Source organism: Astatotilapia calliptera, chromosome 3 (assembly GCF_964374335.1).
Source record: "Astatotilapia calliptera chromosome 3, fAstCal68.1, whole genome shotgun sequence".
In the NCBI taxonomy this organism is placed as follows: domain Eukaryota; kingdom Metazoa; phylum Chordata; class Actinopteri; order Cichliformes; family Cichlidae; genus Astatotilapia; species Astatotilapia calliptera.
Genome location: NC_137424.1, coordinates 73072998 through 73098141, shown reverse-complemented (window position 1 = coordinate 73098141; position 25144 = coordinate 73072998). Strand labels below are relative to the sequence as shown.

Sequence of the window (25144 nt, the reverse complement as noted above, 5' to 3'; positions counted from 1 at the left end):
TTCTGAGACCATTTCTTTATTTTTCACACCAAACTGTTTAATAAGATAAACTCTACACAGACTTCATCAAATATAACTAACACTTTAACATTATCAGGATTTCATAATACAAACTTCAAATCAACAAGAAAACAGCTGCAGAACATGTGGAAACCAGTTCAGCTTGAGTTTCAAATATAACTAACACTTTAACTTTCAACATTTCTTTGCTGCCACTGTGAATAAGATTGTGTTCTTTGCCTAATTGAATAAAGGTTACACTGACTCACTGCTCCATCTTCTGGTACAAACTGGCATTACATGGAAGTACAGCCCAAAACCAGTTCAGCTTGAGTTTCTTTTTTTCTGGACATAAAGTCACAGCAGGTGTTTTTTCAAAGCTGGTGGACAGATTTAGTTCATTTTGGAGGTTTTAAGAGCAACTGCTGTGAAAATATTTGTAGTTTTGGGAGAAAATGATTTAAGAGAAGATTTTACAACAGCAAAAGGTTAAATATGAATGAAGGATTGAAATTTAACAGAGGTAACACATTAAATGAATACATTAAAAAAAAGTTAATTTTGGAAACACTAAGAAAGTTCAAATGAAAGAAATTGAAATATATATCCATATCTGCAATTCTGATACATTATTGGTTTGGTAAAAAAGACATTCCTATAACTTTAATAATACAGTAACAAGTACAACTACTAAACACTACTGTGTCCTAAGGGAACAAAGATTAAAATGTAACAGGGATAATTTTAGAGAATTAAAATCCCTCAAAGGAAAAAAATAAACTTGATATGCATATCTAGACATGCAGCTTCCTAAATGTAACATTCAGGATTATTCACTGCAGGTCCAGAAATCAGAGCTACCTCATCAGATCCAAGTGTGGCATCAGCTGACACTCTTTACAGGAGATTCCATCTGAACTCTGTGGAGCCTGATCTCAAGGTTTTTAAGTCTGACCCTGAAACCAGAAGAGGATCTTTCTCTCTCTTCAGATTCATTGTGATCCAGTGATTTCAGTCCTGCATGATCAGGCTGATGTTTGCACAGAGCAGATAATGAAGTGAAGGTTTTTGCACATTGGTAACAGTGAAACAGTTTATTTACAGCGTGGGATCGTTTGTGTTCGGAGTATGCACTGAGATTCCTGAAGCTCTTGTCACACTGGTCACAGCTGAAGTTCACTTCCATGTGTGTACGTTCATGTTTGTTACGATGACCTGATTGTGAGAAGCTTTTGTCACAGTGTCTGCACTTGTATGGTGTCCCTCCTGCAGTGGTGAAGGATGACCCACACTGGTCACAGATGTGCTTTTTGACCACACTGTGGAAGAGTTCATGTTTTTTAATGTACTTGGTGTGTGGAAGCCTCTCCCACATTCTTTGCAGTAGTTCATTTTGTCTCCAGTGTGGCTACGTTGATGTGGTTTTAGGTCCCGTTCGTGATTGGAGGTTTTTCCACAAAGGTTAAAGAGAAACGCTTGCCCACCACCACAGTGACGACAGGGTTGAGAAATGGATCCATGTTCTTTGCTCCACTCCTAAACAAAGACATTGTAAATCAGGGAATTCCTTCAACGTTTTTATCCTGAACGTCGCCTGAAATAAAAAGCATCTCTGCCAACGTCCAATTACATTTTACTGTTTACACTATAAAACTCAGGTTACTTCTTCATTTTTCCAAACAGTTCATTCAGTATAACTCCATAAGTTTACTGATCAGACTTTTTCCAAACAATCAGGTTAAAATTACAAGATAAAAAATCAATACATCCTCACAGTAACTGCACTTCTAGAGTTACTTTCTGGAGTGGATCTGTTGGTGTTTTTTCAGCTGATTTGGAGCTTTAAAAGTCTTCTCACACAGGTCACATTTATAAGGTCTCTCCTCAGTGTGTTGTTGTAACTGTGCATCTGTTGCAAACAGTTTCCCACACTGATCACAGCAGGAAACATCATTTCCAGTGTGAATCCGTAGGTGAATATTTCGGTACCGTTTGTCACTGAAACTTTTTCCACAAAAGTCGCAGCTCTACGCCTTAATTCCAGAGTGGGTAACTAGATGCCTGTGTAAGTCGCTATTTAGAGCAAAAGCCTTACCACACAACTCACAGTTGTGTGCTTTAAGTCCACTGTGGATGAGTTGGTGTTTTTTTAAGGTTCCAGCCTGGGTAAAAGACTTTCCACACAAGTCACAGCTGTAAGGTTTAACTCCACTGTGGATGAGTTGGTGTTTTTTCAAGTGTCCAGCCTGGGTAAAAGACTTTCCACACAAGTCACAGCTGTAAGGTTTAAATCCACTGTGGATGAGTTGGTGTTTTTTCAAGTGTCCAGCCTGGGTAAAAGACTTTCCACACAAGTCACAGCTGTAAGGTTTAAATCCACTGTGGATGAGTTGGTGTTTTTTCAAGTCTCCAGCCTGGGTAAAAGACTTTCCACACAAGTCACAGCTGTAAGGTTTAACTCCACTGTGGATGAGTTGGTGTTTTTTCAAGTGTCCAGCCAGGGTAAAAGACTTTCCACACAAGTCACAGCTGTAAGGTTTAACTCCACTGTGGATGAGTTGGTGTTTTTTCAAGTGTCCAGCCTGGGTAAAAGACTTTCCACACAAGTCACAGCTGTAAGGTTTAACTCCACTGTGGATGAGTTGGTGTTTTTTCAAGTCTCCAGACTGGGTAAAAGACTTTCCACACAAGTCACAGCTGTAAGGTTTAAATCCACTGTGGATGAGTTGGTGTTTTTTTAAGGTTCCAGCCTGGGTAAAAGACTTTCCACACAAGTTACAGCTGTAAGGTTGAACTCCACTGTGGATGAGTTGGTGTTTTTTCAAGTGTCCAGCCACGGTAAAAGACTTTCCACACAAGTTACAGCTGTAAGGTTTAACTCCACTGTGGATGAGTTGGTGTTTTTTTAAGGTTCCAGACTGGGTAAAAGACTTTCCACACAAGTCACAGCTGTAAGGTTTAAATCCACTGTGGATGAGTTGGTGTTTTTTTAAGGTTCCAGCCTGGGTAAAAGACTTTCCACACAAGTTACAGCTGTAAGGTTGAACTCCACTGTGGATGAGTTGGTGTTTTTTCAAGTGTCCAGCCACGGTAAAAGACTTTCCACACAAGTCACAGCTGTAAGGTTTAAATCCACTGTGGATGAGTTGGTGTTTTTTCAAGTCTCCAGCCTGGGTAAAAGACTTTCCACACAAGTCACAGCTGTAAGGTTTAAATCCACTGTGGATGAGTTGGTGTTTTTTCAAGTCTCCAGCCTGGGTAAAAGACTTTCCACACAAGTCACAGCTGTAAGGTTTAACTCCACTGTGGATGAGTTGGTGTTTTTTCAAGTCTCCAGCCAGGGTAAAAGACTTTCCACACAAGTCACAGCTGTAAGGTTTAACTCCACTGTGGATGAGTTGGTGTTTTTTCAAGTCTCCAGCCAGGGTAAAAGACTTTCCACACAAGTCACAGCTGTAAGGTTTAACTCCACTGTGGATGAGTTGGTGTGTTTTTAGGCTTCCAGCCACGGTAAAAGACTTTCCACACAAGTCACAGCTGTAAGGTTTAACTCCACTGTGGATGACTTGGTGTGTTTTTAGGTGTCCAGCCTGGGTAAAAGACTTTCCACACAAGTCACAGCTGTAAGGTTTAACTCCACTGTGGATGAGTTGGTGTTTTTTCAAGCGTCCAGCCTGGGTAAAAGACTTTCCACACAAGTCACAGCTGTAAGGTTTAAATCCACTGTGGATGAGTTGGTGTTTTTTCAAGTGTCCAGCCTGGGTAAAAGACTTTCCACACAAGTCACAGCTGTAAGGTTTAACTCCACTGTGGATGAGTTGGTGTTTTTTTAAGGTTCCAGCCTGGGTAAAAGACTTTCCACACAAGTCACAGCTGTAAGGTTTAACTCCACTGTGGATGAGTTGGTGTGTTTTTAGGCTTCCAGCCAGGGTAAAAGACTTTCCACACAAGTCACAGCTGTAAGGTTTAACTCCACTGTGGATGACTTGGTGTGTTTTTAGGTGTCCAGCCTGGGTAAAAGACTTTCCACCCTCATCACAGCTGTAGGTTTTCTTTCCTTTTCTTCTGTGAGGTTTGTCGGCCTCCTGAGAGCGCTGACTTCTTGCTCCATGTTGGTCCTGCAGTGACAGAGATACAAACAGAGGCAGTGAGTGAAATGCAGTCGTGGAACAAACTGAAACTCCCTCCATTGGTTGAATCAAACATGTCAACAAACACATTGTTGGTGTGTTTCCACCACCTTCTGGTGGCAGTATCACATTACAATGATGTGCTACAATGAGAGTTGTAATGAAAATGACATTATTGAAGAAATATTGATCAGCAGAGAAAATCTTTTACGCATAAGAAATTTCAAGTTCAACTGATGATATTGTTGTTTCAATGTGTGCTTATAAAATATGATCTTTGTATTTTCTTGTAACTTCTGTTACAAGAAATTAGAACTCTGAACAATATTTAAACTCCATTCAGAGTTACATACCATAAAATAATACTTTATGATTAACATAACAGTTTGATTGCTCTAATTACCTGTATTTACCTTGTGACATATTACAGGGCAAATTACATTCTGGGTACAGTTACATCACAAAACATCAACTGTGAACACCTTATGTTACCGTGGCGTTTAAGTCCATGGGAATTATGAGTGTCTACTCCCAAATTCCCATCCGGGCTACATTATTATCGGTTCATGGTATCGCTTAACTTTTACGAGTATGAGTACACACACATTTCACAGTATCGGCCCCGATACCCGATACCAGTATCGGTATCGGTGCATCCCTAATTGTAACTGTGATATTTTTCTCACCTTTTGTGTTGAAGTCATTGATTGTTTCCTCTGTAGTGGCTGAGCTGAGTCCAAATGGATGAAATTGTTCCTCCGTTGCACCACCAGACTCTTCTCCTCCTGTTAATCACCTGGGGGACACACACACAGCAGGATTTGTAAAAAGAGTTTTGATAAACACAATGCTGGACAGCAATGCTGTCATGTACACAAATACAGTGGGGCAAAAAAGTATTTAGTCTTTCCTTTATCCTGGTGCATGCTTGATACGGCACATGTGCATTCAGTGCTGCCATGTCAATCATGTTATAAAACACGGCAACTGGCCAGCGCCATTCTTTCCCAACCTGGAAGCAACACGAGGCAGCTCGTGTATCGATGTTACCAAACAAAGGCGTCCAGCCTGGAGAGCAGCTGTGAGACGAGCTGACGTGCAGTTCTATTCCATCTCCAAATATCTGTTGGTGCTCCAGACATTTTCATTCCGGTAAGTTCTAAATATGTTCATATCAATCTTTATAGCCTATTAGTTTTATTTTCGATGCGCTCTGAGCTCATAGCAAATTAGAACAAACATCCTACTGAGTGATTTTGCAGAACTACCTTCTATTTATAGAGTTGCTAATTATTTGGCATTATTGCAGCAAACCAGCCTATTAAATGGATGAATCACATCGTGACTGGGTTCCAGTGCTACACAAGGGACCTGCTTCAAACATACCACCATGCCAATCAGATTACTTCTTCCATGTGAGGGTGAAGAGGTGGCCCTTCAGGATAAGATGGTGAAGGTTTGCTGCGTTTGGTGAACAGTGTGATAATAAAACGAGGGAAAAATGAAACCTGCTCCTGTTAAATATTCTTAAGTCTTGTGCTGTTAAAATTGCTGTATTTTTTCAAAAGATACAGTAAATAAAGTAATGTTTGTAGTGAATGATATCATGTAAACACTCATGATTTTGTGTAAACATTTTGTCATTTGTAAACTATAAAATCATTTTTCTTCTTTGGCTCTCAGCTAAGGCGGTCGCACTTTTCTCCTCTCCTCCTCACCCTTATCTTCCCTGCTTAGCCTCTATGTCCTTGTCTGTTTCGTGTGCATTACTTTCCCTGGAATAGACTCACACGGTCGTTCTCTAAAACCTAAAAGAGAATTATGGATTTGATTAACTGGTCTCTGAATGCTATTGACACCCTTTTCTCAACGAGAAGTCTGGGCTCGGGAGAGCCCGAGTGCCCTGGAGGGACTTTCCCTGCCGGATACACGATGGACGGGTGGCAGAACTGGAGAGTCATGTGTCTGGCGGGACTGTCGATCGAGGACGCTGAAGATATCTATCTATTCGGAACCATGATAGCAGGGTTCGTGCTGATCGGAGTTGGCTTGGCCCTGGTTTATCGGAGAAATAAGAGAGCGGAACCGGCTGTTCAAACCCCCCCAAGGCTGCCCGCTGGAATTGAAGAGATGAGACGAAGCGCGACCTCTCACAACGAACGTAATATGGTCAACACCTTGGAGATGCTTACAGCTGCTGTGAAGGCTCAAAGCAACAACATTGAGCGTATGGGGGAATACATCAGAGAGAGGCCTGCTCAAAATGAGACCCTTGAGCGACAGCTGCACGACATCACGGAATGGATCACTGCAGCTTTGAGGTCTCAGAATCAAAAGAATGACAACACCACGGAACAGAAGTTTGATACCAAAAAAAAAAAAAAAAAAAAAAAAAAAAGAAGTTTGATACCATCATGGGGAGGATCGTGGCTCTCCAACGGGAGCTCGAGAGGCCAGTGTCGGAGTGTTAGGGCAGCCAAAAATTCTCCTGGGCTGCTCGCATGGAAATTTACAAAATCAACATTGAGATTGCGGACCCCCATAACGGCGCCAGCTGCAGGCCCAAGGCTGGAGCCGAACAATCACTCCCTGATAACGACTGTGTTACGGCTATTCTTCCCGTCCCATGCAAGGACACCTGGATTGGCTGGAGGACTGTTTACTTAGCCTGATAGGCCGAAGGACACTGTCTCAGCTAAACTATGGACACGCACACACACACACTTACACTGATAAGCACTCACTCATCCCCCCTCCCTTTCCAACGCCTTCGATGCTTGTGCCCTACCGGGGAAGATAGCAGTCAACTGGACCAGCACAGACATGCTGCAGGACCGGATGCGCTGTCTACACCGGCTCTCTCTTACCCTTTACCCGCCCCTGTTGCTTGTCTTGTGTTTCTATGGTGTATTGATAGTCATGTGCTTTTGTGCTGAGGTGTTTTTTCTGTTATCAAACTGTTCTCCCACTAGGAGCTCAGTCTGAGTGGAGTTTTTTTTCTCCTCCTCTTACCTCATATAGTGTATTTTCGTTGTTTTTTCCTATCAGCCTACCTTCTGACATGTCTGCCCAATGTGATGCTTGTGTAAAGTTGGTCAGAAGGTTCCTTTGTGAGTGCGCATGCGCCATTGGCGTGCTGCCTGCTGTAACCCCTAATTTCCCTCAGGATGAATAAAGTATTCTGATTCTGATAAATGCCATGGATTCTACACTGTAACTGATGTGATGTTCTATAAGGTGGTTTCAATAAAATTTAAAAAAGAGGCAAAAATTAGTTTGTTTCTTTATTCAACTGTTGAACAGTGGGACTCAGTCAGTATATATTCAGTAAATGCAAATTATTTACACGGCAGTGCACTACAGGCATAAATCTAGACCCCTAGATAAAACATTATGGGTCATTCCCACAACCCACAGCTTTACTGTGTACCAGCACAGTATCCAATAGCGGTGACAACTCCTCCAAAGTAGCAGGTGGGATTTTTCTTTTTTGAGGACGGCTCCTTTTACCTTTCAATACAGATGTTCTGTTTATGTTTTGAACAAGAGCCTTTTTTTGGGCAGCTGAAGATGCAGGTTCATCTGTAACAGTCCTTATGCCACAGATCAACATTGTTGCTTCTACATTAAACAAAAGAGCAGCGACATGGGTGCAGGTCTCTGCGACTCCGGCCATACAGCTGCAGTGGGCGACTTCAACCTTCCCTGTGATGCTCACAGTGACCCATGGCTGCGATGCTGGTTCATTCAGTCTTTGAGAGTGCAGGACCTGAAACACACACAGACAAAGTTCATTTAAAGACAAGAACTATGAGCCAAGGCCGACACAAATGTGTTTTATCTACTTTATCATAAATGTAACAAAGTGTTTAGAAAGTTAGCACATACATGTAATTTTTCATTTCTTTATGTGTCCATCTATAGAACGCTGCATGTTATAGTGTAAATCTGCCTGTTCTCTGTCAGAAACCTGCCTGCAGAAAATGAACCTAAAGTATGTAATGCAAGGATGTCATCACTTTAGAGATGGAGAAAGCATAAAGTGACAATTATGAATCACTTAATATGATAAGGAGATTCTGCAGGTCATTGATCAAAGTATAAAACTAAAATAAAATGTATTTTTAGTGACACAGGATACAAACATGGAAGCAAGATGTGTAATTAGGATTATTTATAATAAATATGAATAGTGCAATTTCTTTAACCATAAAGAATAACAATCCTTCAGGACAATGTCACATCAATGCACTGAACTCACTATGTTATCCATCTAACAGCCTCCACATGTTCTCACTGTAATTTCCCCTCATGAATGAATTTATGCTGCACTAATGTGAATGTTTGCAGGGAAATCAAACGCGTTTCACTCGCAGTACTCGAGCTGACTTACCTTTGTTTGAATGACGACTTGTACGCGCTGATTCCACAGACAAGGTCCGAAAATATGTCAGGCTACGTCAGTAGCGGTTGGTCTTCAGGGTTTCTACTCCACGGCCGTATTTCATACGGGTCCACATTTCCAATGCACGCTATTTTCTGCAAGTACCGCCACTTCGCCTCTGGACGCAATCGGTCTCTATACAGTCCATTCTCTTTTGAGCTGCTTTTAAGCATCTTTCTTGTAGTCGTCGTTCCAACACAGTGTGTTTGTTTTGATTCGTAGACCCCGAAAACGACGCTGCGCTCCCACAATGCTTTGTGGCGTGACGTCAACTCCAAAGCCCTATGAAGTCCTATTCTACAGGCTGATTGCCCTTGTCACTACCCGATCCGTACCGGAAACCCGATCGGTACCCCGCATGCGCAAATCTTACGTCACTTCCTCTCTTTGCCAACATTGCGACATTCAATATGTTTGAATGATATGGTTAGCGCCCAGTTAGCTCCTAGCATTTCTCAGCAGCTCTGCCTCCTTTTCGACTACCAGGACATTTAAACAATGAATAATCCGTATCCGCAACAAATTTTTGCTTTTCTCCTCAACAGAAAGCGTTCCCCGATTGAACAACAGCGCCGTAAAATAAGAAGAATGGTGCCTAATGACAGAGTTAATAATACAGACTTTATAATATGTCACGTGAAGATTCAGCAGCCAGATGAAGTGTTTACTGGCAATTGACAGTGATAGCGGACATTATCATCACTTTTCCAACAATCCTCTCCACACCGACAAGCATAAACACACTCGATTATCACTAAATCAAATTTAACACACGTTTGTAATGACGCTAATTCAGTTTACAATAGGGTTCATTCGCTCAGTCAGCAGGTGGCGGTGTCCTCGTACACTGGGGAGTACACTGCCATTAAACGAACAGAAGAAGAAGAAAACCCCTGCACATGCGCGGTACGGATCGGGTAGACCCGATTTGTACGGTCTGACTTTGCACATGCGCAGTAAGGATCGGGAGTCCCGATCTGTCACTATCTTTTAATTTTTTTATTTTTGTCTACATTATATTAAATGTTTCATTATCGGAAACATGTTAAGAGATACTTGTTATTTTTAACATCTTAACAGATACTCTGACCTGTAACTATCGTAAAATGCTTCGACCGGAAGTAGACACCTTTCGCACATGCGGGGTACCGATCGGGTTTCCGGTACGGATCGGGTAGTGACAAGAGCACCTGGCTGCAGCCACTGTGGAGCTCCACAGTAACCGGATACACGTGACCTCCACACTAACCGGAAACACGTGACCTCCACACTAGCCGTAAACACGCATGGATACCGTGGAAGTCATGCAAGTTGATCGCAAAGGTTGGTTAAGTCTTTATGAAACACTTTTTTTGCGTTACAAAAACATTCCTCCTTATTTTAATGTTTTTTCATCGTGCTCCATGGCAGAGAAACACACAGATATGCTTTTTCCTGGGCCTGGTTTAAGTAAGAGAGCTGGATTAACGGCTTCTGTGGGCGAGAAGAAGCAAAAAACACATTTTGCATTAGAGTATGATCTATTGTTGGCGTCAGAGATGCAAAATAACGAATACTTCAATACTGTACTTAAGTAGAATTTTCTGGTATCTTTACTTTACTGCTGTACTTTTTTGTGCCTACTGTATACTTCTTTATACTTCTACTTCTCACATTTTAGCACGCGTATCTGTACTTTGTAATGCGTACATTTGTAAATCAGCCCCCCGCACGCGTGCTTTGGACGCAAGATTACTTCAATATTTTGTACATAAATTATACTTTAGACCCTGTACTTCTTACTTCGACTTGACTAAAAAGTCGAGTCAGTGCTTTTTAAACAGAGGTATCTAAACTGTTAGCGTCAACACTGTAAATTTCATCACAAACAGATTTATATATTTATCAATACTTCTATTCGTCATTCTTTTCTGTACAGCTTTTTTATTGCCCAGATTTTAGTTAGCCCCTGTTCAATTGACTGTTATATGTCAATAGAAACATGTCTCACAAATTAAAGTGTCTTGTAAAATATTTGTGGGTTTTTTTCAAGAATTTTCTTCCCAAATCTATTACATGCCAACTGTAAATTCTTATTTCTGCTAAAACCTTAACTTAAATGTATATATGGTGTTTATCTGTTTCTCTCTCTGTTTTAGATGCACATATCAATCCGGAATTCGGGCTTAAAGCCAGAATTGCAGGAATGCAACACGTGTTGCAGAGGACTCTTTCACTGCCCTCTGTGCCCCACTTTCAGCCCTACTGTCAGGGCAAAGATTGAGGAGCATCTAAGTGTGCATATAAAAAAATGCTTTGCCTTTCAAAGGTATGTTTGTATTAAATATACTTTATAGTTATAAATATGCACTTTTTTTAAGCACTTCTGCAGTATCTTTGTTGACATAAAAGTTGCTGTTGATATTGTACAGTTCAGTGCATTCATCTGCAACAAAAATAGTGTTTTTATAAAATATATTTTTATTTACTTTTCACCACTTTTCTTGACATAACTTTTGTGATCCATACCATTTTGCTTTCATTATTGAGGTTGGCTTGGATGTTTTTGTTAACATGTACAATCTGATTGTTAGACAAATTGATTGCATTCTATACAACTACATTTAAATTACATCTGTTTGTTTGTTTGTTTGTTTGTTTTTTCTCTTACAGATAAAATGATATGCCGGTGCAGGCTGGCTTGCAGGACAACAGGACACTTTCACCGCCCTGTCTGTAAGATTACAATCATACGGCGTGGGGATATGGCAAGGCATATATTGTCTTGTCAGCATTCTTCAATGCCAAGTCAGCCACCATTATCAGGACTGCTCCCCGCTGAACTCTCCGAGGAGACCCATATTCCTCCGGCAGTACTCTTCGAGGAGCCCCGTCTCCCCCCCCCAAGGTTTTGTCTTCGGTATCTGAACCATTTTCTGAGTCTTTGTTAGAACATTCATATGCTCCACCCTCTGTGTTCAATAAAACTGCAGCTGATGGAAAGTCCATGAAAATGACATGCCCTCACTGTGGCCTTACTCTTCGTAGCTCTGGCAAGCTATTTGCACACTGGAGAGAGGAAGCCAAAGCTGTGCTTGAAGGACAACACGTGCCAATTTTCAGACTGAAAAAGCGCAAGTTCCAGGAAGTCAGTCAGGTCAGTATTCACTTTAAACAGTAGTGTAATTACATGGTTAGTGACATTTGAATAACTGTTGTAGCGACTTCCACAGTCGCTACAGGCCGGGGCTGGAGCCTGCCTATTTGCCTGACGCGCTGTCAACTTTACGCAATAATGCGAGAGATGGAATTGTTTGCTTGTTTATTAAAGTGCTTTAAGAGTTTACAGAGTAATATCATCAGCTCCTGATTCAGACTCTTACAACATCACAGGCTCTAATAAACGAAGCGAAACATGTAGTGCAGCGGTCAACAAAAACTACGGCTACCGAGCCCTCCTCTCTGTCAAAATCAAAACCCATGAATGACAGACTGACAACGCCCATTTATGTCACCGCTAGCACCCACGTGACTCCCATAACAACCAAACAAATAAAAACCCAGTGATCATCAAAATTCAATACATTCAATTATGGCTCCTACAACTGTTAAAAAACTGTTCTGCAACAGAGAAATAACTGTTTTCATCCCCATTTGCCTGACACAGGAGCCAGCAGTTGTTGAAGATCTGTGTCCTGCTGTGCAGTGGGTTGTCCAAAATAAGGCACTTTTCCGTGGACATGTAACAATGCCAAAATATCTGTCCTTAAATCAAGGGGACCAGCAGAGGGTCTTAAGAGACATGTCAGAGGAAGAAGACACTGGAGCAAGGGACTTGTTCCTCGTTGTTTTTCAGTTTGCAGAGGACATGGAGCTCTTTTTGAAAGCATGTGCTGATGAGCAGGGGCTAAGGGTCAGTGCTATGACATGTAATGGACAAATGAAGGCACTGGCTGTGTTTGTTTGTTTGTTTAATATGTTGTTGTTTTTTTGTTTTGTTTTTTACGTAGTACAAAATTCAAATTAAACTTATTTCAAAATGTTGTTCACTTTATTCTGTGTCCATACTTATAATAAAGGATTACAGTGTAACAGCATTAAATGTAACAGCATTTTTTTTGAAGTTGTAATTTCAAAATAAAAAGCTTATTGTTGATATTAACAGTAAGAATTGTAATCAATAATATTTTTATACATTTTAACCCTTTAAGACCTACCATAGAACCAAGTTCGCCAGAGCTTATATTGTATTTTTACATGCTGTGGAGCCATTTTTGGGAGCATTTCAAGTTGCTATACATCAATACAACCATTATAGCCCAAACTTTAATAATATGTCTGCATTAGGTGCATAGTAATTACATAAATTGCAAAAAAGTGCAATAAACTACAAAAAAATTGAAAATCGTTTTTGTTTTTTTAACATATATTTCTAGTTAGAGAAATTTAAGAGGCTTATCCCTCAAAACTGTAAATACAAAAAAGTTACACAAACTAGTTTCCCACCACAGGAAATTTATTTTGAGTGTCTTCATAGTTTTATTTTTGAAATACACCAATTTTTATATACTGCAGGAAAAACGAAAATAAATATTATAGTGCAAATTTGCAAAATAACAGCATATGCATCAAAATAAACTATTTCCAGCAGTGCAATATGAGTCCTAAGCATCCCAGAAACGACACAGAAAGTCATAAACTCAAACATAACTTTTTAAAACACATAACAAGTAAAACACAAGCTCATAAGGGCCCGATCGTAAAAAACTACATTTCCGCAAAATGACGTCACTTCCGGTTTCAGGCAGGTCATGCGGTCATGTGATAGTTCGCGCTGATGGACGTAGGAAGTGTTACAAACAGCTGATGGATCGGCGAAGCGTGTTTCTGGAATATCATGTTTTTGTTGCTGCAAGTGATTTTTATGCAGTTTTTGCAAAGCTATATGTGGAAGGAAACTGTGACCTAGGACAAGCTGATGGCATAAGATGTAAGTACAACTCCTCCAGTTTCATATGCAAAAAAAATTATTGTGCTAGCTTAAGTGGTTGCAGAGCTACCGGGATTTAAAAATAGTTACGCAAAACAGAGCGTGCCCGCTCCGATCGGCTGTAAAGGGTTAAACATTAACACTGGGCTCTATCCTGGCCAATTGTGGACACTTCACTTATTCTTTTTTTTGACTACTGGGCCCTATTTCAGGAAGCCGGTTTAGAAAACTCAGAGTGAAAAACGATACTCAGGGTTGAGTAACCCCGAACTGTCCAACTCGGAATATTCGGTTTCAGAAAGGCTGATAACAAGTAGTTCAATCAACGCGGAGTTGCTTTAACCCCAAGTGAAGCGCGCGGACGAGGATACATAAAGCCCTGATAAGCGGAGCACAGATTAAGCGAGTCACCATGGAGACGGAGGGAAAGAAGGCGCGGTCAATGTATTTCACAGCGCTTGAGGCCGAAATTCTGATGGCAGCATATGCCGATAACATGCAAATTCCGCGGAAAAAAGTAACACAGCCACAGCTGCAAAAGAAAGGGAGCATGCATGGCAAAACATAGCCGACAGAGTCAATGCGTGAGTGTTAATATAAACATTGATCTAGGGATTTCCACCCATTTAACACGTTATTTTATCATATGTTATTTTATTTGTTATTTTATACATTTTATTTTGTGACGTGATGTGAGCGCAGGTGCAACCCAACAGGCCCCAAACGTGCCTGGCAGCAAGTAAAAATGAAATATAAAAATATAGTCCAAACAGGTAAGGTGTAATTGTATTATGAGCCATAGTGCTTGGTCTGTTTGTCCCACGTAAATCAATTGCAGTTAGAGGCTACATTAATTTTCTTTCTGTAAGCACTTTTTGAAATTATCTGAGCACATTACAAGTACACATTTGCTTACTCTGCTCAAATGTGGCCCGTTATAGCCAACAGAAAAAAAGCGGAGGCCCGAAAAACAGGTGGGGGTCCTCCACCACCACCACTCACAGAGGCTGAGCAGTTGGCCCTCAGCCAAAACAGTGGGTGCCCTGTGGCCGAAGGCATCTCTGCGGGGACATCCTCTGAGTCAATAACCCCGCAAGACACAAGTGCCTACATAAGAGGTAAATTCAAAATAATACATGATGTGCATACATCCTTTCTTCACAGTCACCTTTGCAGTGCTGCTCATTCATTTGATAAACTCTTTACCATAATGAATTATTTTGTAGTGAAGTTATTTTCCTACTGATTTTGCCTTCCCTCAGTCTTGGTTGTCTTTGAGAGCATAATGACAATGAAGTGTAAGGTGATTGGTATGTTTGTTAATTGCCATTTGGTCCCTTGTAAGTTATAAGTGACCTGTATAAACCTCATATTCTATCAGTTGATGGTGGTGGTGTACTGCATCTGGTGCAGCCTCCTGTTGAGCCAGACCAACATGCAGTTGTGAGTAATACTCCACAGATTATATGAGTTTACAGTAGAACAGCAATGTTGTTAATTTCCTTACTACAGGAAAATAATGAAGAAACATTGACAGCTGTTACAGAGGAGGAAGCAACAGAGACACTTTATGAGGTTTACATCTTTTAATACTTTGTGTACAGGAAACACAGGCGACCAATAAAGCCAGTTGAACAAAAAATCTGTTTTTCCGTCTTTCAACATGTTGAGGTGATGGGTCAAAAGAAATGATTGTGACATATGGTGTCTCTGACTGCGCTTCCATCTTGTATGTCCGTGGGAGGGTCAGGATGTTCATGGTTTGGATCACTGCTGATGTTTGGTTCAGAAGGACAGTGTTCTCCTCTAATTGTGGCAATGTTGTGAAGAATCACACATGCAACAATAATGTCACATGCCCTTTCTGGGGTGACCCTGAGTCTTTGCAGGCACTGGAACCGGGCCTTAAGCATTCCGATAGTCATTTCAATTCTGGCTCTTGTCCTGCAATTAGCCAGATTATATCGCTGCTGTGGGCCCGGTTCAGGGTCAGGGTAAGGGGTAAGCAAATAGGGTAAACATGGATACCCCCTATCACCAAGCAAGTAGCCAGTGAACTCTCCTAAGACAGAAGGGTACACTTCAGTTCAAATGTCCCTGAAGCAATTGGTCTTTATATATTTTAAAGTATTCTCAACTCACCATGTCCAAATTTTGTGCTCAGTGTACATTCACGGAATATTTGTGAGTCATGAACAGAGCCTGGCCACTTGGCTTCCACATTTGTGATAATGTTGGCAGCATCACATATGATCTTCACAGTGCAGAGAACACAAATTAGCATCCATCACCATGATGAAATAATTTGTTAGTTTGAAATGCTACAGGGAACTATGTACCTGTACATTAATGCTGTGGAAAGACTTCCTGTTCACATAGTCTCCTTCATTTACTAAAGGAGCAATGATTGGAATGTGAGTGCCATCTGTACAGCCAATCACGCCTGGGAACCGTAAAAATAAATGTAAAATTTAAGTAGTAGTTCAAATATCACCACATCATAAATTAAGTTTTGGTCATCCTGATACCTGCAATTTTGTGGAATCCCTCTTTGATGAATCTTGTGGGTCTGTGACCGGGGAACACCACAGATGAGTGCAGGAGACGTTTCAGTGCAACTCTAACATTCCTGACTGCCCGACAGACGGTAGCCTTGGAAACGTGCTCAGCGTCACCAATATTATACAGAAAGCTCCCGTTTGCAAAAAACCGAAGTGCAATACAAATAATATGTACACTGCAAAAACAGCTATACTTGAAACAAGCCAAATATTCTTAAATCTGACAAATTTTTCTTGTTTTGAGCAAAAAAATCTGCCAATGGGGTAAGCAAAAGTTGCTTGACTAGAATTCTTAAAACTAGCAAATTAATCTAACTGCCATATGCCTTTTAACTAGACAAAATTGTCTAAAATGTATGCTTATTTGAAGAAAATGTGACTTATTATAAGTAAAAGACACTTTGATATTTAGAAAATCTGCACCTAAAATGAGTATTATGCTTTCTTGAACAAGCTGTTTTCAAGAATTATTTGCTTACTTTAAGATTCTACACCTTAATTTAGATTTTTCACATTAAAAAAAACACCTTACTATAGGACAAATTTTCTTAAAACTGAATTGTTTCTTTCTTGATTGAGCTAACTATAAGAATTATGTTTCGACTCTGAGAACAATAATCAGCAAAAATTCCTGAGAATAAGACACCATCTCTTCAAAAAGCTACTAAAAATAAGGGAATTCATCTTAAATTAAGACAGCAAAAGCACTCTTAGATTTTGCGCTTTTATTGACACAGCAATGGGTCAGTAACTCACTGAGGTCTGTTCCAGGAGAATCATGCCTAAAATTATACATTTCAGCAGGGTACTGTGTAACATGGCCAATATAAGAAGTGCATATTCCAGATACTCTTAAAATGAATAATAACAGTATAACACACTCATGGCTGGTATCAAAAATAAATTTTGCTGAAGCTTAAAACAATCACTATTTCAAATCCTATATTACATAACATTTTAGAAGAACAAGTTTAACGACCACACAAACAAACATGTGTTTTACATTTGAACAACTTTTCTATAGAAAAAAAAAACAACCTCACTGACTAACACTGAGTCTGATAAACAAGGCAGATGGAGTCTGTCATCTGGGAGACTCACTCAATGAATGACTTCCACTCACCAAGCGCCTTCTTGTAAGAGGGGGTTGAATCTCGGTCATGGATGGAGTCTTTGAGTATTTCAGTTTGCAAGACAGACAGCAGCGTGGAAATGCACTATGGATATGTGAGGTGGAGGGCATAGTAATATGCCATCAGATAGAGCAGTCCCTCATTAAGATCCTTCCGGTCAAAAGTGCTCACCGGTGTGGTTCCAACAGCTATCATGCAGTTGCCTTCAGAGACAAGCAGAACTGGACAAGCCAGGGGTCGCTGACGCAGGTAGCCTTCAGGGTCTTCTGAAGTCTACATGACAGAAAAAAAGAGTATTAGAACAAGACTGTAAGAAACACAATTTTTGAGTTGCATTACAGTTTAAAATAGATCAACTTTTTTTGTAGGTTTTATTAACATCAACATGTTATGGGGATCTGAACTTTAAGAATATTTGACTGACTCCACAGTAAAATATATAAAATGAAAACATGAGTAACTGCAAAATTCAACAATATATACACATAGAATATTGCAGCCTTACCTTTAGGACATGGAAAAAAGCCTCACTACAGATGCCCAGCTTCTTAGGTGGTACTGTGCTGGAAGGGAAAAGCATGGGAAGGGCTCTGAACACAGCTGCTGCATGTTCCACTGGTTTGAAAAAAGAAAAATAAGACAGGGCAACACCATTAAACATTGCAAATAATGTAATCTGCAAAGCATAAATGTAGACAAATCAAGATACTGTAGCATTACCTCCATCCAAAGTTTTTGGATGGAGGTAAGTGCTGGGTTCCTCTCTGAAGAAGTCACCATCTCCAGTAGTTGTTAGCGTTTTTTCAGCAGCAGTCTTGTTCTAAAATACAGTGTACATAGGGCTAATTTCACATAAAATTGCACAAGAACTTTAGGTCTCTAAATATGAAAGATAGTACAACAAAATATCAGTAAAGTGTTGAACAATAAAAAATATGTATATTTAATAAATGTGTAGGCCACTTGATTTAAATCAAAACTAAAGAAGATTCTACTGTCTATCTGTTAAGTGAGTATTGGTGGAATTATTTGAAACTGCATAAAACAAGCTGGTGTGTTCTCAGTTTTGTCACACAGCGATAGGACAGAACTTACTTCTTCACATTTGTGCACTGCAAGCCATAGAGCCCGACGCCTGAGGCAATGTTCAGGACCAGGAAACAGATCTTTGATGTCATCTCGTGAAAGTGATGAGAGCAGGTCTTCTCCAACATTTGCTTCTGCAATACGAGTTTCCAATTATCACTACATTGCATTATCCTCATGTGCAAGCCAGCTGACAGCTTTGCTTGGGTAACAGACAGGATACATAGGAAACATAATTTAATATTTACCATTTAAAACCATGACTCTATTCCATTATTCTCCCTCCTCACTGCTCCACAGGTTCTAAATTACCTTCCTCCTATTGACTGGTAAAAGTAATATATTTGTGATACATCAATTAAATGCATGTATACATATAAATGTTTTTTTTTTTTTTGCTTCCTGGGCTAAAGTATATAATGAAATAACTTCACTAATAGAAATTTGAAACTCCCACAATTTCTGTAAAACTGGCATTAACTTATGGCACTTTGCACACTTGTTGAATAAATTCACAGACACTGAAACTAATAACTGGACATGAATTCTTTCATAACTTTCTGCACTAGCATATTTAAAAATGCTAATGCAACTAAGCTAACCGCACAGCTAAGCTAAGCTAACAACCGGGTATAGCCTGCCATGCTAGCGACTTAACATGCAACATACCAGAACACAAAACAGAAAAAACAAAACAGTCACATACCTTTCAGGTTGGCAATTGTTATTTCGTCCAGTTTTTCCATAGCGTGCCTTAATTTCTTCACACTGTACCAACTGTATCGCATCTACACCCAGACCCCAAAATCCTGCAATCCAACCGCTTAGGCACGGAGCTAGAGGCGGGAAGGTGGGCTGTACCAACTCAGGAGTATGGGGTTGTGTACGGAAATGGTTTAGTTCGCTCTTTTATACCTATAAAATGATATATATTTAAATATTTGACTATTTAGTTAGATTATGTTCTGTAAATACTGACGTGTGGGTGCTGTTACTTACTACAGCTGTTATAAGGCACTGAATTAGGATAGCCATTCCTACCCCATAATGGAATAATCCTGGTTATCTTGACTTTATGGGAAAAGTAGTTCACAGACCAGTAAAACAAAATGATTTGGCGCTGTGTTATCTACATCGTTTTTGTGGGTCTGACCCTCAAATCCCTACTGAGTCATATTAATTCTGCACATAGCCATAGTCCAGATTTCCGTGAAGATTGTGGCATAGATGGATGTGTCAAAGAATATCGTGTTTACAGCTAATTTTGGTATCACACTCTTCGAACACACTCCGACCACCTTGCCAATGGACGATGCAGCGGATCGATTAGGACACAAAAATCTGTAAGGTGAGACTGACTATATACTTTAATATCTTTGAAAATAATCATATAAAATATTCATGTTAGATGTCTACTTGTTTTTACAGCTTAACAGTAGATATGTTAATGCTTATTCCTTATAATCCACAACAATGCTATCTATTTATAAAGAATATTCTGATAGTGTTTAATTTCTTCTACTAGAGAAAACAACATTTTGTATTTTTTTTAAACTTTTGTTTTAAATAAACCGATTGTCATGGTCCGCAGTCTCCTTGGTTGTTTGTGTTTATTAATATTCATTGTGTCAGTTAGTTTCCTAGTTATTTGTTAATTATTTCCAGTGTTTAGGTGTTCTCTGTACCTCCCTTGTCTTCAGTGTATTGTCCCTGGTTCGATATTCGTGTTTATTCCTGTTTTACTTTGATAGTCCCTGCCCTGCATCGGTGTATTCTGTTTTGCTTCCTCCTGGTCTCTTCTCATCTGATTAGTGTCAGCTGTGTTTCGTGCCTGTCTGCCAATTCCTCGTTTCCTTTTGTGTGTGTATATTTAGTGTGTTCTTTGTCGGATCGTCTGTATTCTCTCCTGTGTTATCATCTGTGTTCCCTCCCTGATGTTTTCATGTCTTATGTTCCTTGTTCAAGGTTGTAAGGTTTTTGCAACATTTTCCATGTTTCCTGTGTTCTTTAGTTTAGCTTTCCCATTTTAGGTTTTTGAGGATTTTTCAAGGCTTTTAAACTACAGTTAAGCTGCCAAATAGCAATGAGCATTAAATGAATATCCATTTATTAAACTCAGCTTGAAAACATGCATATTTTAGAGTAAATTATAAAATGCAGTATATTTCTGACATTAAAATTTTTTAGAAATTATCAGTGTACCTTGTATTTAATTTCCTTATCCGCAACTAGTCAATTAATCAACCAATCTCAATTGCAGTTCTAGGAGGGAACCCTCATCAGCAGTGAACAGAAATCTGAGTAACATGTGGGCATACAGGACTGATTCAGTGGTGGAAAGCCAGCCAACAATGATATGATATGAGATTCCATTCCATATTACAGTTTCACACACAAAGATATGACATGTGTGGTCATGAAATATTACCTGGGTGATGTAATTGGACTACACGTGAGCTCAACATATGTTTTATAAAAGGTACACTGCTTTACATGCATGAACTGTATTTTCAGGTTATTGTTTTGGACAGTTTTGTGACAATTTTTAAAATTAAGTTGTTGTTTTCCTATAAATTCTGACAGTTGAATGCGATTTTAGCATTGCCATAGTATAGATATACTGATGCTGATCTATTATTCTGTTTGACATGGCCTAAAGTGAATGAGTTGTGCTGTTTCTGTTTTTCAAATGGGCCTGTATTTCATGTTTACCATGTGCTTTTAGTTCCTGCCTTTGTTCATATACTGCATATTGTGTCAAACTTGACAGCAATTATATTAAACTTTAGTGTCAATAAATACATTTCTTAAACTGAGCAGCTGTTTAAATGCCCTTACTCTTGAAATGAGAAAAATAATCTTATTTTTATTCTGGAAATTCAACCAAACCATTGTCATGCCTTGTAACTGGTAAATAAAGCTCAAGATGAGCTGAAATATCCTTTTAAGGAAAAGTTAGACATATTTTCCTAGAATAAGCTTTATTTTCTTGTCCAAAACTTGCTTGTTAAGAATATATTTTCTTTTTAGGCAAAAAATAAGAAAAAATGTCCATAAACAAGGTTTTTTTTACTTTCTTGAAAATCGTTTTTTGCAGTGTACAGAACTGAGAGAATGTCCGCGATGTGTCACATGCGTAATATATGGCCTGAGGATGTTATTCAAATAACTTATAGATTGTGCTGAGAAACGGTAACGTTCGCACAGAAAATCATCAGGAAATGATAAAATGTCCAAACGCGCTCTAATCACTCTCTCCCGGCGGAGAGCTCTGCGGAGGATTTGGGCTTCACGATCTACTGGCTCTTCAAGGAAGGGACACGCCATGTCTGACACTTCCTACTGTCAGGTTTCCGACAAAGGGGCGGAGACAGTCAGGGTTAGTTGAAGTAAACCTGCTAGGGGGCAGGTTAGCTTCACGGCGTGTGTCGTCATAGTGACTCATTCAGGCTTCAGCTGAACTCGCTTTGTGAAACCGAAAACCCAGAGTTTTCGTTAACTCAGGGTATACTTACTCAGTTTTTCCACTAAACCGGCTTCCTGAAACAGGGCCCTGCACTGCAGTGGACCAAAACAATGACACGGGTTTGATCTTAAGGATCTAATAGTTGTGTGTGTTGTGCATGACACTGCCACACAAATATGTATTTGCAAGATAGAGTAGAATAAATTATGACGCATGAAATATTACATAGGCTGCAGTGAATTTCTGTTGATGCAGCCTATTGAGCTTTAAGTTTCCCAGTCAAACTTAGCTTTGACGCACCTGCTAACAACACTTTTACTCTTTTACATTTCATAACAAGACACCATAGCCAAAATATTAACAAAATATATATTATTAAAAAATTCAAAGCTGCAGCACATACAGCAACAAACATCGTTAGTAAATGTGTCCTGGAGTTTATGCAGGTGCAGAAAGTGCTGCTGCTGTAAGTAAGCCTAACAGCTTACAGATCACTTATTTTTCTGGAAAGATGGTAGGAAAGGCATCACTGCTCATTTCTACAGTCTCCCAGATCTTGGAATACAATCCCTTTGTACCATGAAACCACTTCGCAGTACTATGAGTCCACTAAAACCTATAAAGAGAGTGATCCTGGAAGAAATGGGGCACACACTAGTGACCTCAACAATTGCAAGACAGCCTTTTCCCCGATGCTCAGATGGGGAATAAAAGGAAGTTTCATGAAAACATTAGGACTTTATCACCGTTTTATCTGAAAAGTTAATGGTAATATATAACCTAATTGGCTATAAAGAGTAAAAAATTTAGATACAATTTTGATTTTGATGAAAAGGACTGGTGCTATTTTAAAGAGTCACGTCGGTAAAAGTAGATAAATGTTTTAAGAAACATTTTATAGCATTTTGTGAACATACACAAAAAGTGGCCATTTTTGGCAACAAACAAGCTGAGAGAGTTTTATATTTTTGGCTCTCCTTGAACAAAAATAATAGTGCATAATAATCAATGTTGATGTTAATCAATTAGATGTCCCAGACTCTACTATTAATAATACAGCAGTCCCTCGTTTATCGCTGGTGTTACGTTCTAAAAATAACCCGCGGTAGGTGAAATCCATGAAGTAGCCAACTTTATTTTTTACAATTATTACAGATGTTAAGACTGTAAAACCCCTCACTACATGCTTTATACACTTTTCTCAGACAGGCATGAACATTTTCACACTTTTCTCTTTTGTTTAAACACTCTTAGAGTTCAAACCTTCGTAGAAACATAAGTCCAGTATTATGGAATGAAACCTAAAGGTGCATTTGAGGGTGCAAAACGTTTCGTCGGCATTGTTGTGTTTGTTTGGGAGAAAACTTCCAAACATACAGTACAGCACTTCAGAGTTACACTGCTAGCATCAAAGATTTATGTAAATTCGACAAGCTAAACGCATTCTGTACTGTACAGCAGGAGTCCCCAACCTTTTTGCGCCACAGACCACTTTAATGTCAGACAATATTTTCAGGGAACGACCTTTAAGGTGTCGCGGATAAATACAACAAAAGAATAAAAAAAAGAAACTGTGGTATTTTGTAAATGTAATAATAAACGTGACTTGAGCTGTGCGCCAATAACAATGACAGTGACATCCTCCTCTCTGCTTCTTAACGCTATCTGGTCGCTATGGTAACGCGTAAATAGTTCTTTCAAAATAAGACACACAACTACAACCATACATTTCACACCGGAGGATCAACTCTCGCGGAACGGTACCAAAAGACTCACGGACCGGGACCGGTCCGTGGGCCTATTAGGGACCGCTCCTGTACAGGAGACACTGGACTAGATTGATTGACAATGGTCTACAGCAATCAGAACGCACAACGCGATGTACTGTAAAAAAATAAATAAATCAGCGAAACAGCAAGTGTCACTTTTGGCCACGAACAATTTAGGGGATGGTGAATTTTTTTGAACAAACCCAGAGTGTTAAAACCCCCCACTTAAAACCATTTTTATTTCTCAGCAGCATCAATAGTGACAAAAACGCAATTTAGTTTTCGATGTCAAAGTCGATTTAACCGAAGTTACGTGTTTCCGGTTATTGTGGAGGTCACGTGTTTCCGGTTACTGTGGAGCTCCACAGTGGCTGCAGCCAGACCCTTCTCGGTAGTGACAGCCCTCCCCCACGCTTGTACCCGTGGCTTCCTGTCCTGGGGGTTGGCTCTTCTCCTGCCCTGCACCCTTTGTTCATATTCAAAGACTATTTTTCTGTATGTATTCTTACCCCATAGCAACCGCCAGATTATAATGTTGCAGACAATCACAAACTCTACAGTCTGTCTAACTCCAGTGTATACCAAGCAATCTATTATTCTTAACAGCAACAACATAAACTGAACCCACATTAAAGTTGGCTCGGTGATTACCTTTAGATGAGCCCACAAACCGAGAGAAACTCCGTGATGAAGCTGGAAGTCTTAAGAAACAGATCAGGGAGCAGAGACCCACGTGGTTCACGCTGATCTCGGCTACGATCCAGGACACAAGGGTGTGCAGATCGATGCAGAAATTAATCCCAACGTTGGCAGTGGTATATGTTCCTGTAAGTTTACTACTTTACTCCCGTTTCATGAAAAAGCAGCTCTCTGCTCGACTCCTCTCCTGCACACACACTTTGCTCCGCCTCCTTTTCCGGCTCTGCTGTGATTTGTTGCTGTGCGGTCACGTGACTAAGCAGACCAACGTAACCATGTGGGGTGTTATTTCAAAAGTAGCGCCTATCTCCTTTTCCTAAACTCTTTTTCTTGCCCTCGTTGGAAACGTCATCGTGGGAAGGAGATTTGCTAAGGACTCAGGGAAAGAGAGGACCGGTGCTGAGAATTGGAACAGCCTTAGGCTGTATCCCAATTCAGGTTCTGCAGCCCTAAAGTACGCAGCCTTAACGGTCCACAAGGGCCGCGTACTCAAAGACCGCTAAGGCCGGAAGTGCGAGGCTTGTGAAATACCGGTCGATCTCCGTCGCGCTGCCCAGGTTGCCTAGCAACCATGATACTAACCGCTGGAAACGTTTCATACAGCTTTGTTTGAGAGAAATGAAGGAGAACATATTTTGTTCATTTGTTCGTTTGTTTCTACACGAGCTTTGTGTGATTTAATAAGTATCTGAGGCTGAGACCACATGACTGTAAAACATGATTGTTGGGCTTCATTTCTGTACTGAACAGTCATTTTAAGATCAGCTAGTAAATAACAATTATGTTGTTCATGAGACTAAAGTCAGTGTAAATATAATATGGCCAATATTATAGTTATTATATTAATCATTATTAGTTATTACAGCAGTGAACTTGAACAATTCACG

At 39.9% G+C, this 25144-nt stretch overlaps 2 protein-coding genes across 4 annotated transcripts; both read right to left on the bottom strand.

Moving 5' to 3' along the window:
- On the bottom strand, positions 1–24865 carry LOC113010507 (uncharacterized). Its single transcript, XM_080299126.1, has 3 exons — positions 24210–24865; positions 4817–4926; positions 1–4118 (listed from the first exon to the last, which is right to left on the bottom strand). The coding sequence occupies exons 2-3, from the start codon at positions 4832–4834 to the stop codon at positions 2028–2030; spliced, it is 2109 nt and encodes a 702-aa protein (XP_080155252.1). The 5' UTR covers positions 4835–4926; positions 24210–24865; the 3' UTR covers positions 1–2027.
- LOC145419235 (uncharacterized) lies at positions 16815–20720 on the bottom strand. Of its 3 annotated transcripts, XM_080299214.1 has the most exons (6): positions 19030–20720; positions 18572–18649; positions 18333–18457; positions 17958–18057; positions 17743–17852; positions 16815–17510 (listed from the first exon to the last, which is right to left on the bottom strand). In XM_080299214.1, the coding sequence occupies exons 2-6, from the start codon at positions 18582–18584 to the stop codon at positions 17322–17324; spliced, it is 537 nt and encodes a 178-aa protein (XP_080155340.1). In that variant the 5' UTR covers positions 18585–18649; positions 19030–20720; the 3' UTR covers positions 16815–17321. The 3 variants fall into 3 exon arrangements, with proteins under 3 accessions (XP_080155340.1, XP_080155339.1, XP_080155341.1); XM_080299213.1 differs by lacking the exon at positions 18572–18649; XM_080299215.1 differs by lacking the exon at positions 19030–20720 and having other exon boundaries at positions 18572–18999.
- Positions 24866–25144: the final 279 nt, after the last annotated feature.

Bases quoted from the DNA above. Each gene is read 5' to 3' on its own strand.
- LOC145419235 (XM_080299213.1), bottom strand. From the start codon at position 19,111: ATGCGATACAGTTGGTACAGTGTGAAGAAATTAAGGCACGCTATGGAA. The intron at 18,458-19,029 runs GTATGTGACTGT...CTCGTATTGCAG, and splicing joins AACAATTGCCAACCTGAAAG to AAGCAAATGTTGGAGAAGAC. The intron at 17,511-17,742 runs GTAAGGCTGCAA...TCTGTCATGTAG, and splicing joins CTTTTTTCCATGTCCTAAAG to ACTTCAGAAGACCCTGAAGG.